Source organism: Phascolarctos cinereus, unplaced genomic scaffold, assembly GCF_003287225.1.
Source record: "Phascolarctos cinereus isolate Bilbo 61053 unplaced genomic scaffold, phaCin_HiC Scaffold_726;HRSCAF=1367, whole genome shotgun sequence".
Taxonomy (NCBI): domain Eukaryota; kingdom Metazoa; phylum Chordata; class Mammalia; order Diprotodontia; family Phascolarctidae; genus Phascolarctos; species Phascolarctos cinereus.
In genome coordinates, this window is record NW_027556098.1 from 228,604,436 (window position 1) to 228,621,446 (window position 17,011).

The window sequence follows — 17,011 nt, forward strand, 5'->3', positions numbered from 1 at the left end:
AAAAAGTATAAAAATAAAGTATAAAAAAAGTAAAAGTGCAAAATCATTGCTAAGAAAACTTGCAAGTACCCTGAAGAGACTGGTTTCATTGTATTTTGTATTGGTGGTATTTTTAAATAAATGTGAATTCAAAGAGGCAAACAATGGGATGTATGGAGATTTGATGGCAAATATTTTATGTGCTAGTTGTTTGAAAGTGTTCAAACTAGAAAGTAAGCTACGTCAAAGCAATCACCGTCATATTTTTTTAGGCCTCCCCTCACCCAGTGCTTTGCACACAGTTACCTAATACTGTGTCACATTGGTTGTCAAATACATGCAATAACCTGCTTGACTTCTATTGTTTTTATTGCAATGTTTTACTTCCAGCATAATGATCATGGGGCAAAATGTACTACCATCCCATATTTTGTTTTAAAGGGAGGTGGGTAGAACCAAGATTTTTCATAAATAATTATTTTCTTTGATGTTTTTATAGGCCCGAGGTCGAGCTCGAGCTGATGAAAGCACATATGTGTTGGTGGCAAGTGGTGGCTCAGGAGTGGTTGAACGTGAAAGTGTTAATTTGTATCGTGAGAAGATGATGCACAAAGCTATTGACCGAGTTCAAAATATGAATCTAGAGGAGTATGCTCATAAGGTATTGCTAGTGGCCATCTTTACTTTTCAGTTATTTTTCATAAAGCATCATAGAATCTCAGTTGGTAGGGACCCTTAGTGTAATCTGTACCTGTATAGGAATCTTCCTCTCTACAGTATCCTTTTCCTTTAAAAAAAAAAAAACCTTTTACTAGGCATGATAGTCTGCACCTGTAATCCCTGATACTGAGGAGGCTGAGGTTGGCGGATCTCCTGAGCTCTGGAGTTCTAAACTGTGGTAGGCTAAGCCAATTGGATGTCTGCTCAAAGTGTGGCACTGTATGATGAGTGCCAGGCAGTTGGGGGCCACTAGGCTACCTAAGAGTATTAAAACCAGCCTACGTTGAAAATAGAGCACATATAAATTCCTATGCCAATGAGTAGTGAGTAGAATTGGGCCCATTAGTGGCCTGAGTGAATTAAGGAGATCCACTCACAAACAAGAAGAACAAAAAGAAAAAATTGTCCATATGTGGTTGTGATACCTATCTCTTTGGCTAAAAGAGGAAAGATATATTTCCATTGGAAATAGTGAGTAATGCCAGGCTTCCCAAATTCAAATCCATGCACAAATGTACTTTCAAATTCTGTAGGATGCGAGAAATCACAAATGAATCATGTAGGCCAGATTGTGCCAATGATGGGTGTCAGCGCCTCAGTTAATGCTAACCCTAACCCAAGGAGTCTAGTGTAGCTCACCAGTTCAGCTAATGTTTGTAGTACTAGAGTGAACCAACCCATATGTGCAATGACAGTATTACCATATTCCAGCATATTGTAATTTAAGGTATAGGTGGTGATAAAATGAAAGATTCAAGTGCTGTTGCAGAAGAATTTAAGGAAATTCATCACTTCAGAGGATCTAAAGATACATCTGCATAATAGTAAATCAGTATTTTGGGAGGAAATTAACCAGAGGGTATAAATGTGGGTGTTATTTTACTTAAACATGAAATCTGGTTCTACCCTGTATAATATTTTGTGGATTCCAAGTTGATACATGTTGCCTTATGGAGAGGACTTTTTTTTTGTCCAAAACCGCTTAGTCAGACTTCTGTCCCATCTAAGTATCATAGGATCATAGGAATAGGCCTAGGGCCTGGACCTATAGCCAGGGAATTCCCTGATGAAGAAACTCCTTTTTGCAATAAAGATCAACACCTTCTTTGCAACTCGAGTCTTAGATAGTTGCTTAGAGCACTAAGAGTTTAAGGCATTTACTCAGGGTCACACAGAGTTAGGATTTTGAAGTGTAATAGGCCTTAGAGGTATTTCATTCTAACCCCCTCATTTTATAGATTGGTGAAACTGAAACCCAAAGGCATTAAGTGACTTGTCAGAGGGTACATCCCATATGTAGCTAAGTATAAGTCTTCTAACTCCAAATCCAATGCTACCCTACAACATACTACCTTATCTTTAAAACTTTCAACTTTTCATGGTCAGATCAGAGGACAAGCTAAATATTTGTGGACTGATAATTGTTGTTGTTGTTAAGTTGTTTCAGTCATGTCCTACTCTACTTGACCCCATTTTGGGATTTTCTTGGCAAAAATACTGGAGTGGTTTGCCATATTTTTCTTCAACTCATTTTATAGATGAGGAATTGAGGCAAAAAGGGTTAAGTGACTTGCCCAAGGTCACACAGCTAGTATGTGTCTGAGGCCAGATTTGAACTCATGAAAATGAGTCTTCCTTATTGCAAGCCCCATGCTCTATCCATGCGCCACTGAGCTATCCCTAGGACTAATAATACAATTGGGAAATTATTATTTTGGTCAACATGTCCTGACATTTAACAAATATTCATTAAATTTCGGAGTGTTCAGGATGCTGTGATAGATGTTAGAAGAGATAAAAGTTTAGATAAGAAATGTACTCTGCCTTCATGGACTTTATAATGTAGTCATTGACAATTAAAGAAACTGGGTTTTTAATGAGAAATGAAAAGTCATACCTAAACATTTGAGTTATTCAAGTTAATTCCTTGGTAGCAACTTCTAGATCAAACATAGACTCTCCAGGCTTTCCCTGTACCAAGCCTCAGTCTATACAGTAAACAGAGAATTGAGTCAGCGTCCTTTTGGTTTCTCTACTCTGTTCCTGACCTTAAACTTCCTAAACCAAACCAAATTGCTAGGGACAAGAGATGCTCATCTACTCCTTCTCCCTGGAATTCACCTAGCACTTTCCACTTTATTTTTATAGTTTCTCTGTACTTAATCTGACTGCAACAATGCCAGCCACCACCACCATCATCATCTTCATCATCACAATGTCTATTGCCCTATTTTCATTTTTTCATACCCTTGTGATATTTCTGGGCTGTTCTTTCAGTTTCTTATGTAAATCTTACATAGTCTTAGTGAATTCCTAAAAAGTTTCTTCTGCCTACTGTGTGTGATTCATCACATAGTACTTCGTAAGCGCCCACATGAACATGGTGCTATGCTAGAATGCCTCCTCTCTTCAGTTCATTGAACTGTAAATGTCTTGATATTCACTTCTGGCGTGACCACCCCAGCTAACATCCTGGTGAACATAATACTTCAATTCCTCATATTATTTTACCTTATGTATAAAAATTATTTATGCTTGATTAAGTCAATGTCATATAGCCTTATAATGTGCATATGATTTGATTTGGAGTTTGTTTTTTTCTTTTGGTCACCTGCTCTCATCTAAAGTTTAACTTAGTCATCCATTGCCCCAGGCATAATATAATTATCAGGGATGCAAGGTGGCCCATAACTTTCTTTCAGTCCTGAGGTATGTAGAAAAATAATGCTTAAAGCTTGGGTGGATAGAAGGACATTTGGCCAGATTCTATAAGCACCAGTCAACAGAATGAGTTAAAAACCTCATCCTAGCATGACAGAAAGGAGGGGCTTACACAACAATTTGATCTAAAAACTTTCATTTGAAAGATAAGATTTGCTCATTAGAATATGCCTATAAGCTCCTGGAGAATAGGGATTGTTTCTTACCTTCCTTTGTATCCCCAGAGCTTAGCACCAGTGCCTGGCACATGGTAGGTTCTTAATAAATGCTTGTTGACTGACAGTATGGGTCCAGGATCCACATGTCCCACAGTTGTTACAATTATGTACTGTCAATACATGTTCAGAGTTCCTCTGTAATTCAGTTCAGTTTAACAATTATGTTGAGTATGACATGTCTGTATACCTGTGTGTGTGTGTGTGTGTGTGTGTGTGTGTGTGTATGGCACTGTGAGGGAATACAAGGAAAAATGAAGTATGATTAATAACTTCAGAGAACTTAGAGTGTAACAGAAAGGTATAAAACATATATTCAACTCAGTGCTTTATAATATGGAGAATAAATGTACATTAAAGGGTGCAAAGTACAATGAGCATTCAGAGACAAGTGGGGCCATTTCTGGGTAGATGGATCAGGGAAGGCTCCCTCAAAGAAGTGGCATTTGCCAGAAAAACAGGTGTCCATTGAAAGGAAAAAGGTTATAAATAATATGTACAGCGTAGTCAACTCTCAATTCTGTGGTCATCATAGGAACTTTGGTACATCTACACTAAACTAGAAATAATCCGAAAGCAAATAACACAATTTTAACAACACATTATAAACCCCCTGCCATCTGTGAATTGAGTTTTACTGTGGAATCATGTGTTTTCATACAGCTAGGGAGGCAAAGGGAGAAAACTACCCGGGGCAGAACACACCAGGAGGAGGCACAATGAGGATTTTTAAAATATACATAATTCACTGTCAGAAAATTGTAGTCCCCATGGCCAATTAATTCCTTGCCAATTCAATTAAATTCAAAAAAAATTTATTAAGTGCCTACTGTGTTTTGGGCCCTGTGCTTAGTGCTCTGTATACAAAGACAAAGAACTCAATAGTCTCTACTCTCAAGGAACTTGCATTCTCCTGGGAAGATACAACATGTATGTGAAATATACTCCAAATAATACAAGTCATTTGAAGAGAAGAAGAGGACTAACAATTAACCAAGACAAACTACCCTCCTTGTTCCTTTGTATCTCTTTTTTCTCTCTCTCTCTCTCCTGGAAGCTTTTTCCCATTTATCATTATTCCCTCTCTTATCTTCAGTGTCTCCCTAACTATTGGATCCTTCCTACAAATATGCTCAGGCTTCCCTCCATCTTTAAAAAAGAAAAAAGTCATTTGACCATGCCATTTTCCTAAGCCATATCTTAAATCTCTCTTCCTTTTTATTTTCTTTTTTTAAAAAAATATTTATTTATTTTTAGTTTTCAACATTCACTTCCATAAGATATTCAGTTCCAAATTTTCTCTCCATTTTTCCCCTCCCCCCACCCCAAGATGGCATGTAATTTGATATAGGCTCAACATATACATTCATATTAAACCTATTTTCACGTTAGCTGTGTTGTAAAGAAGAATTAAAACCAATGTCTCCTCTTTTTTCATTGGCACATTTCTAGATCTAGGAAAGTTTAGAGGTTTAGCAGAATGTTGACAAATCTATTCGAAGACATGTTGATTTTGAGGTGATAACAAGGCTTACAGTAGAATTTATCATCATTTGCTACAGACCTCCAAACTTCCCTATTTCAGTTGAGGGCACCACTATTTTCCAGCTCGTCTAAGCTGATAATTTCTGAGTCATCCCTGACTCTTCCTTCTCTCTCATATCATTTGAGTGAATCAGTTGCCAAATCCTATTGATTCTGCCTCAACATCTCTTACCCTTATCTTTTTTTAATAAGTATTTCATTTATTTTGTTTTAAGTTATAATTTTAGTTTTTTCATTTTTTTAAAATTTAAACTTAAAGTTTATTTACTTTTAGTTTTCAACATTCACTTCCACAAGATTTTGAGTTCCAAATTTTCTCCCCATCTCATCCCTCCCCCCACCCCAAGATGGCATGCATTCTGTATACCCCTTCACCTAATCTGCCCTCCCTTCTATCTCTCCCCCTCTTCTCTTGTTCCCTTCCCCTTCTATTTTCCTGTAGGGCAGGATAGATTTCTGTACCCCATTTCCTGTATTTCTTATTTCTCAGGTGCATGTGAAAATAGCTTTTTTAACATGTGTTTTTAAAACTTTGGATTCCAAACCCTTCCTCCCTCCCCACCCACCCTCATTGAAAAGGCAAGCAACTCGATACAGGTTATGCATGTATGTCATGCAAAACACTTCCATAGTAGTCATGTTGTGAAAAACTAAGTATATTTCCCTTCATCCTATCCCACTCCCCATTTATTCTATTCCCTCTTTTGACCCTGTCCCTCCTCAGAAGTGTTTGCTTCTGATTACCCTCTCCCCCAGTCTGCCCTCCCCTCTATCATCCCTCTGCCCTCTTGTCCCCTTCCCCTCCTACTTTCCTGTAGGGTAAGATAGATTTCCATACCCAATTGAGTGTGTATGTTATTCCCTCCTTAAGCCAAATCCTATGAGAATAAGATTCACTCATTCCTTCTCACCTTCCCCTGTTTCACCCTCACTGTAAAAGCCTTTTCTTGTCTGTTTCATGTGAGATAATTTACCCCATTCTACCTCTCCCTTTCTCCTTCTCCCAGTATAATCCTCTCTTACTTCTTAATTTTATTCTCCAGATATCACCCCTTCATCTTCAACTCACCCTGTGCCATCTATCTTCTATATATATATATATATATATATATATCTATATATATATATATATATATATATATATATATATCTATATATATCACACACACACACATACATAAATTTTTTCCCTCCAACTACCCTAATACCGACAAAGGTCTCATGAGTTACAAATATCATCTTTCCATGCAGGAATGTAAACAGTTCAACCTTAATAAGTCTCTTATGATTTCTCTTTCCTGTTTACCTCTTCATATTTCACTTGAGTCTTGTATTTGAAAGTCAAATTTTCTATTCAGCTCTGGTCTTTTCATCAAGAATGCTTGAAAGTCCTCTATTTCACTGAATGACCATTTTTCCCCTGAAGGATTATACTCAGTTTTGCTGGGTAGGTGATTCTTGGTTGTAATCCTATCTCCTTTGCCCTCCAGAATATTATATTCCATGCCCTCCAGTCCCTTAATGTAGAAGCTGCTAAATCTTGTGTTATCCTGATTGTGTTTCCACAATACTTGAATTGTTTCTTTCTGGCTGCTTGCAATATTTTCTCCTTAACCTGGGAACTCTGGAATTTGGCTACAATATTCCTAGGAGTTTTCCTTTGGGATCTCTTTCAGGAGGTGATCGGTGGATTCTTTCAATTTCTATTTTGCCCTCTGGTTCTAAAATATCAGGGCAGTTTTCCTTGATAATTTCTTGAAAGATGATGTCTAGGCTCTTTTTTGATCATGGCTTTCAGATAGTCCAATAATTTTTAAATATCTCTCCTGGATCTATTTTCCAGGTCAGTTGTTTTTCCAATGAGATATTTCACATTGTTCACATTATTTTTTCATCCTTTTGGATTTGTTTTACAGTGGCTTGATTTCTCATAAAGTCACTAGCTTCCAATTGCTCCATTCTAATTTTTGAGGAAGTATTTTCTTCAGTAAGCTTTTGAACTTCCTTTTCCATTTGGCCAATTTTGCTTTTTAGGACATTCTTCTCCTCATTGGCTTTTTGGACCTTTTTTGCCATTTGGGTTAGGCTATTTTTTAAGGTGTTATTTTCTTCAGTATTTTTTTGGGTCTCCTTTAGCAAGCTGTTGACTTGTTTTTCATGATTTTCTTGCATCACTCTCATTTCTCGTCCCAGTTTTTCCTTTACTTCTCTTACTTGTTTCTCAAACTCCTTTTTGATCTCTTCCATGGACTGGGATTGATTCATATTTTTCTTGGAGGCTTTGGATGTAGGAGCTTTGACTTTGTTGTCTTCTTAAGATTCTATGGTCTGACTTTTTTTGGACCTTTGTTTATTCATGATCCCCAGCAATTATTTGAGTTTTAAACTCTTTGTTAAGGTAGGGGTCTGCTTCCAGTGTGGAGAATGTACTGTCCCAAGCTTCAGGGGTTTTGTGCAGCTGTTTTTAGAGATGACTTCTAGGGACCTGTACATTTTCAGTTCTTCCAAGTAAACACCTCCAAGGCAGGGTGTTTACTTCTTTCCTGGGCTGTGCTCTCGTCTGTGAGTGACCACAAGCACTCTTTTCTGCCTTGGAACTATAAGGAGGATTTTCTCTTCACACCACCACTACAAGCTCCACCATGCCAGCACTCCTCCTCCCCCCAGGATTGCCACCCAGAACTGTGACTTAGATACAAGCATGGGCAAAGCGAGAGAATCCTGCACCAGCAGAGATATCACTGCAATTCCCTTCTGATCAGCCACTTGATTCCCCCTCAATCCATGGGCCAGAAGCTCTGGAAGCAGCTGCTGTCCCAGGGCCGAGCTCAGGGACTGGGGCTGGGACCACAACCATACTTCTCTCTCACCATAGTCACAGACTTTCCCCCTGACCTTTTAAGTTGTCTTTGGCATTCATGGGTTGAAAAGTCTGGAAACCACCAAAGCTGCCCAAGATTTAATCCTCTGAGACCTGCTCCGGGTTCACTGAGGCCTGCCTTGTCTGCGTGCCCATGCTGAACTGTGTTTCTCTCCCCACCCGGGGCAGTAGACTTTTCTGATCAACCATCCAGGCTCTCTTGGGCTGTAAATTTGTTTCACTCTGTCTTTTTGTGGGTTTTTGCTGCTTTAGAATTTGTTTAGAGCCATTTATTACAGCTATTTGGAGAAGTTTGGGGGAGGGCTCAAGCAAGTCACTGCTTTTACTTCTCTTACCGTTGTCTTACCTCTAATTAGATGTCTGCTGCTTCCAATCTCAACTCCCTCACCTCATTGCCAAAATTACCTTTGTAGGGCACAAGTCTGACCATCTTACTTCTCTGGTCCAAATCCTTCATTAGCAGTTTTTGGCTTTCAAGACCCTTCAAAACCTGAATGTCACCTACTTTTCTAGCAGGTTTTGCATTAGTCCCCTTCATGCCCTCTTTTCCTAAACAAACTGGACAATTTAATAGCAGTTCTGCGAACTCAACTTTCCATCTCTTTCTTCTCTGCATTTCTATTAGTTATCCCCTGTGCCTAAAAGGCACTCTTTCCTCATCCCAGTCTTTCAGAATCCTTATCTTGCTTCAAGATTCAACTCACTTAAAAAATCCTCAAGTAAAGCTTTCCACCAACCTCCTGGTTAATTATCATATGTTGTATCATATACAATTATCATAAAATTACTTAATTTGTAAACTGCTGTATTTCCCCAGTAAGCCCTTCAAAGGTAGAGTCTGTTCTGTTTTTGTCTTTGTTTCTTTAGTGCCTTGTACATAGTAGGAACAGTGTTTATGAATTGAATTGAATCACTTTATGAAAAGTCTTCCTTTATTACATTGAATTGAAAGCTCAGAGTCTCTACTGGATAATAGTGGAAAGCTTCAAATGGAGGATTCCAATGGGCAGGCTATACCTTGATGTTGTGGTTTCATGGTGTGTTGTGGCAGCACCATCTCGAAGAATTCAGTCAGACCACCTCTAATCCAAGTATAGGCATTTATTGAGGATTGACATCCCTCAGAAGTGGGCTAGGTTCCAAGAGGAACCAACAATTTAGTAAGACCACACAGGCAAACTTATAGAGTAATGTTGCTGATTACACAACAGAAATTACGAATATTACAAAGGCAGGAGGGGTTTGTTAAGGGATTAGGTAATGGGGAGGGGTCCCTTCTGTGGTTCAGTGGTCCAACATCCTGGTAGTGCTGCTTTCTGATTGGCTAGCTATTGTGATACTATCTGGTCAGGGTGGATAGTTAGGTGTTGTGGTCCTGTGTTGGGCTAAATGGATGATGTGATTATGGTTGAGTACAAGGACACACCTGTTCAAGTATGTGAATTAGATCTTAGGGCTGTGGCTAGCTAGAGACAGTGGCTTTATTGAGTGGAGGGGCTTGAGGTGTACTTAAAGCTAGATTAAAATAGAACCTGTCTATTGTTCAGTGGGGCCCATAAGGAAGTTAGAACATTAAGGCTGGGGGACGCTTTTATTAGGATTCCATCAGTGAGAACACAAATGTTACTAGCTATTTGTGGACTAGGGATGTGTAGTATAATTTTCCCTCTCCTACAATAAACATTTCTAACCTGGGGTGTGTGAACTTGTTTTCACAAACGTATTTTTGATAACTGTATTTAATATTGTTTCCTTTGTAATAATATGTATTTTATTTTATTTTATACATTTTAAAACATTCTGAAATTATTATTATGGATCCTTATTCTTGGCTTTCCCACACTGCTAAAGGAGTGTATGATGCAAGAAAATGTTAAGAAACCTGTCCTGGAAGATTCACCTTTGTGAGAAATTATTATTAATAACCAATATCTTAGGGAGATTCAGAGGCTCTCCCCCTTCTTCTAAATTCCTCATTTTAAAAGTTCAATTTTTCTTAGGAAGGACATTACTGATAATTAAATTGCATTAACTCTTCTATATCTTGCTCAAGGCCCCACCCTGGTGGAAGCTATTGTGTCCTGCTCTTTGAATTCTTTGAATTGATAGTCTAAAGCTATGGGTGCCCTGGTATAGAGATATTTTCCTTATCCAAGAGATACTCAGCCCTTCATTTTAATATAGTCCCCCTCTGGTCACATTAACCAATTAGATTTGATTGCTGTTTGATGGACCACCTACTGTTCTGAAGGTTAAATAAACTGTGAGTTGGCTCCATGATTGTCTTTGGTCTAAGAGAAGACCAAATGACCATCCTTTTATTAATAACTTGCTGGCCTTATTAATAAAATGATTAAATTACCCGGAAACTGTGTCTCTCAAACCTTTTTAAATGTCACACCTTATGTTCCTTTGAGCTAACATTAAGATTGTTTTTCATTAACAGAGAGAAGTACTACTGGTAGCATGAGACAAAGAAAAACCAGTCTAGAATTTAAAATGTTGATGGTTAGTCCCTAAAAATATATAATGAACAAGTTTATTAATTCTCCTAGAATATTATGGCTGGATAGGACTTAAGAGAGTTGTTGTGATCTGCCCCATTTCACAGGTGAGGAAACAAAGGCCTAGAAAGTTTCAGAAACTTGACCAAATTTCTGCCTTTATTAAGTAGTGTAGACTAGAACCCAGATCTGTCTCCCAAGCCTGAATATATTCTTTCCTCACTTCTGCCTCATAGAATCCTTACCTTCCTCCACCATTTAGCTCAAGCTAAATTTCCTATATGAGGCCTTTCGTGATCCCACGTATGCTAGAGCTGTCCCTCAAATTACTTGTTATTTTCTCCGTGTGTGTGTGTGTGTGTGTGTGTGTGTGTGTCTGTGTGTGTGTATACATAGGGATTCCCCTAATATAAAAGAACCCCATTAAGGTCAGGGACTTTTCTATTTTTGTCTTTGTATCACCAGCATCTACTGTGGTTCCTGTCACATCATGGTTGCTTAGAAAATGTATGCTTATTGACTTCCTGACTCCTAGTCCAGTCATCCTCTCACCAGGTCTAGCTGGTTGAGGCCTACTAACTGAGTTACTTTTAGTTACTGGCAGGGTGTGCTGGCTGGAACCAGCTCCAACCACTTGTGAGAGCTGATTGTTAAAATTTCAGTATGACTATTTGCACTTCAGAAATTGGCAATTGCTACAAATCAAGACTTGATTTCTGATATTGTTAAAAATGTTAACAATAGGAATTTAACGTGTAAGAGTGTATGCATACATTCCCCACCCCCCTCCAGAGGGCCCAGTTGTTAAATAGTTACCAGTACACCCCTGTATTGTTGCCTAGAGCCTAGCAGGAGTGCAGTAGAAGCCTCAGAGTCCAGGCTGGAGGACTCTAATAATATTGCTGATAATAACTGATATTTACATATCGCTTTGAGGTTTGCAAAGTGTTTTACATCCATCATCTCATTTGAGCCTCATAGCATTCCTGGTTATTGGCCACAAATTCAACAACTTTAACAATCATTCATGAAGCACTCACCCCTGTGCAGAATACTATGCAGAAGAGTCGAGTATTTATTTTCTCTAAGTAATGTAGTTGTTTTGTTGTTGTTGTTGTTGTTTTGATTATAAAGCTTACAATCATCAGAGCAAAAGACAGACATGTCAGTGTTTTCATGGTATGTAAGTGACCCAAAGCCTAGACATTTTAAAGTATTCCAGGATTTAAAAAGTCTGACTTTCACTTCTGGGTTTTTTGTTCTATTTTTGGTGCAGATTTTGGAGTTACAAATGCAAAGTATAATGGAAAAGAAAATGAAAACTAAGAAAAGTCTTGCAAAGCAATTAAAGGACAATCCATCATTAATTACCTTCTTCTGTAAAAACTGTGGTGTGATGGCCTGTTCTGGAGAAAACATCCAAGTGATTGAGGACATGCATCATGTCAACATGACACGGGAATTTAAGTAAGCGTCTCCCAATTAATATTTGAGGTTTTTCTTGAAGGGTGCGTTGTAGTTTTAATCATAGATATTTTTAAAATGCATTCAGCATATGTTGATTACAAGATTTTCTGTTCTCCACTCTCCCACCCTTCCTAAAGTTCTAAAACAATCTTTTAGAGAAAGAGTTGTTCTGATTAAAAACAAAAAACAAACCAAACCAAATACCCCCTTTTCTCTGTAAGTGAATGTGTAACTAACATAGAACTTAGCTGCTAGTCATTGCAACAGTGCAATGATACTCTCTCCCCACCCAAAAAAAAAATCTGGGATATTATTCTAACTCACCATATCTCTAGGACAAGGCCACATGTGGCCTTCTGGGTCCTCAAGTGCCTCAGGTACTCCACTCCTGCTGTAGGATATCTCTGCCTGTTTTTCAGAACTATGTTAGAAGTTAAATTAGTTACAATCTTAATTTCATGGCGTCATTTAAACAATGAAATACCTAAGTAGACTTTTTGGGATACCACCCAACAAGTGATCATTCAGTCTTTAATCTAAATCAAGTTCAGTGTCTTTGAAAACAGCAGGCATGTAGACTGCACAAAGGCTCTAATGTTTGTTATTAAGAATCTAATGAGATCCCTTGGGTGTGACACGGTAGTGGGTACTATACATTTATATTAAATAATATATGTGATTGCTTCAGATAGATTCATAATCAAATGTGGAAGATTAAAAAAAGAACACAGTCTTAGAATTGTGAATTGGATTTTAGAAGTGAAAGGATCATGGAAATTGGTATGGCATGGTGCAAAGCCATGGAGTCAGGAAGCCTTAGATTCAACACAACTTCTGATATTTACTTGCTTTGTGAAATAAGGAAAGGTGCAGTCTTCTAGCCTCAGTTTCTTCATGTGTAAAATGAAAATAATATCTGTATTATCTACTTCACAAAATTGTGAGATTCACATGAGATATGTAACGTACTATCAGTATCTTTGCCAAGAAAACCCCAAAAGTAGTGACAATGTGTCGGACATAATTGAAACAGCTGAACAGCAACAAAAATGCCATATAATTGTCAGCTATTACCATTATTTTCTAGTGCAGTCCCTCAGTTTATACAGGAGGAAACTGAAGACAGGAGAAGTTAAGTGACTTGTTCACTGCAGTGAAGCTAGTGCAAGGCCAGTGTGTGAATATAGAGTGCACTTGGGGAAATGAGCCTCAAAACTAGTCAAAGAAAACGTTCAGGAAATCTGAGCAATGCTTTTAAGATTGGAGGGATGTCTTTTGGTAGAGGGGAGAAAAAAAGCTGTCTGAGGTATTCAGAAGAACTTGAGTAAATGTTGGAAAATAAAGGCCACTGTAGGGAACATGAAGTTATGTTTCTTGATTGAAGAAGAATATCTGGGATATTGTATACAGACTGATACTTGGTCTGGCAGGGCAAAGCTCTAATACCCATTCAGACTTAGCAAATGCAAAAGTACTTGATTGATATATCCCTTGTCAAATTTTAGGAAACTCTACATCGTAAGAGAAAATAAAGCACTTCGAAAGAAATTCACAGACTATCAAACAAACGGTGAGATCATTTGCAGTCAGTGTGGCCAGGTAAGCCTGTTGTTTTTGTCATTTTTCAGCCAACAATCAGACTTCATATACTATGTATATAACTTATGCCTTTTCTTTTCTTTTCTTTCCAGGCCTGGGGAACTATGATGGTGAACAAAGGTTTAGACTTACCTTGTCTCAAAATAAAAAATTTTGTGGTGGCTTTTAAAAATAATTCCCAAAAGAAACAGTACAAAAAGTGGGTGGAATTGCCCATGATGTTTCCAAAGCTTGACTACACAGAACATTGTATGTTTAGTGATGAAGATTAACATGGACTTGATATTCTCTAAATTCTTTAAACTTTATATTTTTACAAAGAATACAGTCATATTTTTGCAATGATTGTACCAGAGCATTGGGAGAATGAATGAGAACATTTCTTTAAATCATTTTGAGCTCTTTGAAGAATGATATTCTGTCAGTTTTCATATTATCCATGTTATTAGTGAGCAGATGAAAAAAGAATCCACAAAGCCATATTTGATTAATATAGGAGCTAGCATCACATAATGCTGAGAAACTTAGAATAGGCTTGGTTTGTAACTCACTACCCTAGTATTTTCTGCGAGGGTCATGACAATTGGCAGGAAAATTACCAAAAAAGACAGAAACTCAGAAGGAAAAGAATCGAAAGAGACAAGTCTTAGCAAATCAGGATCTAAATAAATAAGACATTCTTATATATCAGTCAGTGCTATTATTTATTCCCAATTTTCATTTCCTCATCTCTGCTAATATATACAGCAAAGAGATAATGTTTGCCTCTTTCTTTTCAGGAGTAGCAACCTTCTTGTGGCCATTCCACTCTCACATTTCCTAGTTCCCATAAAAGCCAATGAGAACAAGCAAGCATTGGTTATGTGGGTCATTGAACATTCCCTGAGCAGACAGAACAACCCCAGTTAAAAACACTCCTCCCTTTTCCTCAAAAAAAAGTGAGGACCAGCAACTATAATCGGTTTTTGTCAATGAACGATAATTACTGAATTACATTAGCTGGCTTGCTACAAGAGTACAGTTCTCTCCTGATATATCAAGAAGAGAAATTTTGGCTACTTACTGAAGATTCTTCCTTCTTCTCTACTTCAGTTTAGAGACATAAACTTGATTAGCATCATGTTCTTTTGATTTTTTTTGATGATATCTAGATCTGTATGGATATTGATTAACAATATTTATCATATGAAATGCAAAAAGGATAAGTTAAGCTATTCTTCCCCTCAAAAAAATGCCTCCAAAGAACTCCTACAAGCTATAGAGGAAGTAGAATAGTCTTTAAGTGGCCTCTGGAAACTGTACAAGAATTTATTGTTGTTTAGTCGTTTCAGTTATGGGAAGCTCTTCGTGACTCCATTTGGAGTTTTCTTGGCAAAGATACTTGAGTGGTTTGTTATTTCCTTTGCCAGTTCATTTCATAGATGAGGAACTGAGGCAAACAGGATTAAATGACTTCTCTAGCGTCACACAGCTAGTAAATGTCTGAGGCCAGACTCTTAGAAGATGAGTCTTCCTGATTCCAAGCCTAGTGCTCTATCCACTGTACTACCTAGCTACGTCTGTACAAGGGTAACAAAACATAAAAATAGCTAAGTGAATTGCTATGAATTTTTGAAATATCAGTAAACATCAGATTTTTTTCATCTAGGTTTCCCAGTGATTTCTTCAATTCAAAAATCAGTTGTTTTTCAAAAATCTCAAGATACATATCTCAAATATTCCAAATTTTTATGTATAATAGTGCCTAAAAATGAAAATTGGTGGTGACTGACATTTTATTCAGAAAGAAAAACTAATCTTCATTAATTTTCATACTTATTATTGCTGCTATTGAATAGTAAATGTCCAGAAGCATGTTAGACACTTTATAGAACATGCACATACATTATCCCTGTCCTACAAATGCAGTTCTCTTAGGTTGATTATGCTATTGGTGAAATATCTGCAAAGTACAATTCCACATTGGCATTTTATCATGTTTCACAAGAGAGGAAAAAAAGTGTACATGGGGGGAAAATCTATTGCACTTTCTACTACTTTTATACACATATATTTTATTTGTCTTACACTGCAGTGTGTGTGTGTGGTATCTTAAACGGAATTGTAAGCTTCTTGTAGACTTATTTTTCAAGCATTCATTAAGCAACTCCTATGTAGGTATGAACTGTGCTGATATTTGCATCTCTCTTCTAGCTCAGTGCATTGCACGGAATGGAAGCTTTAGAATGGGGTTCTTAACCTAGAGTCAATGAACTTTTAAAAGCATTTTAATAACTGCATTTCAAGTAATCATTACCTTTGTAATCCAATGTAGTTTACTTTATGCCATTACAGACATTCTGAGAAGGGATCCATTGGCTTCACTACACTGCCAAAAAAAGTCTGTGACCCAAAACAGGTCATGAAGCACTGCTTTAAAATAGAAAGAAGTTCCTTAAGAGCAGGAATTGTTTAACTCTTTGTTTTTGTAGGCATAGAACCTAGCACAGTGCCTGACACATAGTAGGTCTTTAATAAATGCTTGTTGATTGACTGATGAATGCTTAATTGGAAGTGTGCATGATTGAGCCTGTAGTGTTTTATTTTCATTTTGTAGTAATGGTGCCATATCACCCCAGTGTAAGTCACAGCAAAGAAAATAGCTTATTAACATCTAACAAGGATGCACCATTTGTGTACATTTTTCCTTTTGCATTTTTGATTAGATACAATTTCACCTTATTGCCCATTCTCAATAAACCTTGTATAAAGATGGGTAGTCCTAGATTTCAGGTTGCTTAGATGAATATAAGGAGGAATTAAAACCGTTGAGGAAAGAGATCTAAAAAGGAAGTACGGTGACAGAATCTTTCAAGGAACCACAGTTCTCAGGGTTATTCTAGAGAAATTGCAAACTGATCTTTGTTGATCCCTAGCTTCCTTCCAAGCACAACTCAGGTACCACCTCTTCTATAAGGCCTTCCCTGATTCCCCAAATTATTTGCACTTTATCCTTTTTGAAATTACTTTGTATTTACTTATTTTTGTATATGTTATTTCCTCCAGTAGAATGTAAACTCCTCAAATCTAAGGATTGTTTTATTTTTATCCTCTGTAGTAGATAATAAATGTTGGTTGAATTAAAATGAATTACTATTTCCATTAGTCTAAATGTTCATTTTGTAACACAGACAATGTTAAATTATCATGTGATATTCAATGCTCAGGTACTGTTTTCAAATTCTTACTTTACCTAGAAGCTAGATGCTTGCTCAAGAAACTAGCAGAATTTTAAAGGAACTACCCACATTAAAAGAAAAAATGAATTATAGACTAAACATGGAACTCATAAATTTGTTTTGTAAACTGTGTTGATAGTGGCATTTTAGATTGGTATCCTT

At 37.3% G+C, this 17,011-nt stretch overlaps 1 protein-coding gene across 1 annotated transcript in view; it reads left to right on the top strand.

Annotated features, from left to right (window-relative positions):
* The window catches only part of IFIH1 (interferon induced with helicase C domain 1), a 112,136-nt gene extending 95,364 nt beyond the window's left edge, over positions 1-16,772 (top strand). Inside the window, exons 14-17 of the mRNA XM_021004885.2 lie at positions 479-640; positions 11,842-12,032; positions 13,538-13,631; positions 13,724-16,772. Coding sequence (XP_020860544.1) covers positions 479-640; positions 11,842-12,032; positions 13,538-13,631; positions 13,724-13,903 — 627 coding nt within the window. The 3' untranslated portion in view covers positions 13,904-16,772. The remainder of the gene's footprint in view (positions 1-478; positions 641-11,841; positions 12,033-13,537; positions 13,632-13,723) is intronic.
* Positions 16,773-17,011: the final 239 nt, after the last annotated feature.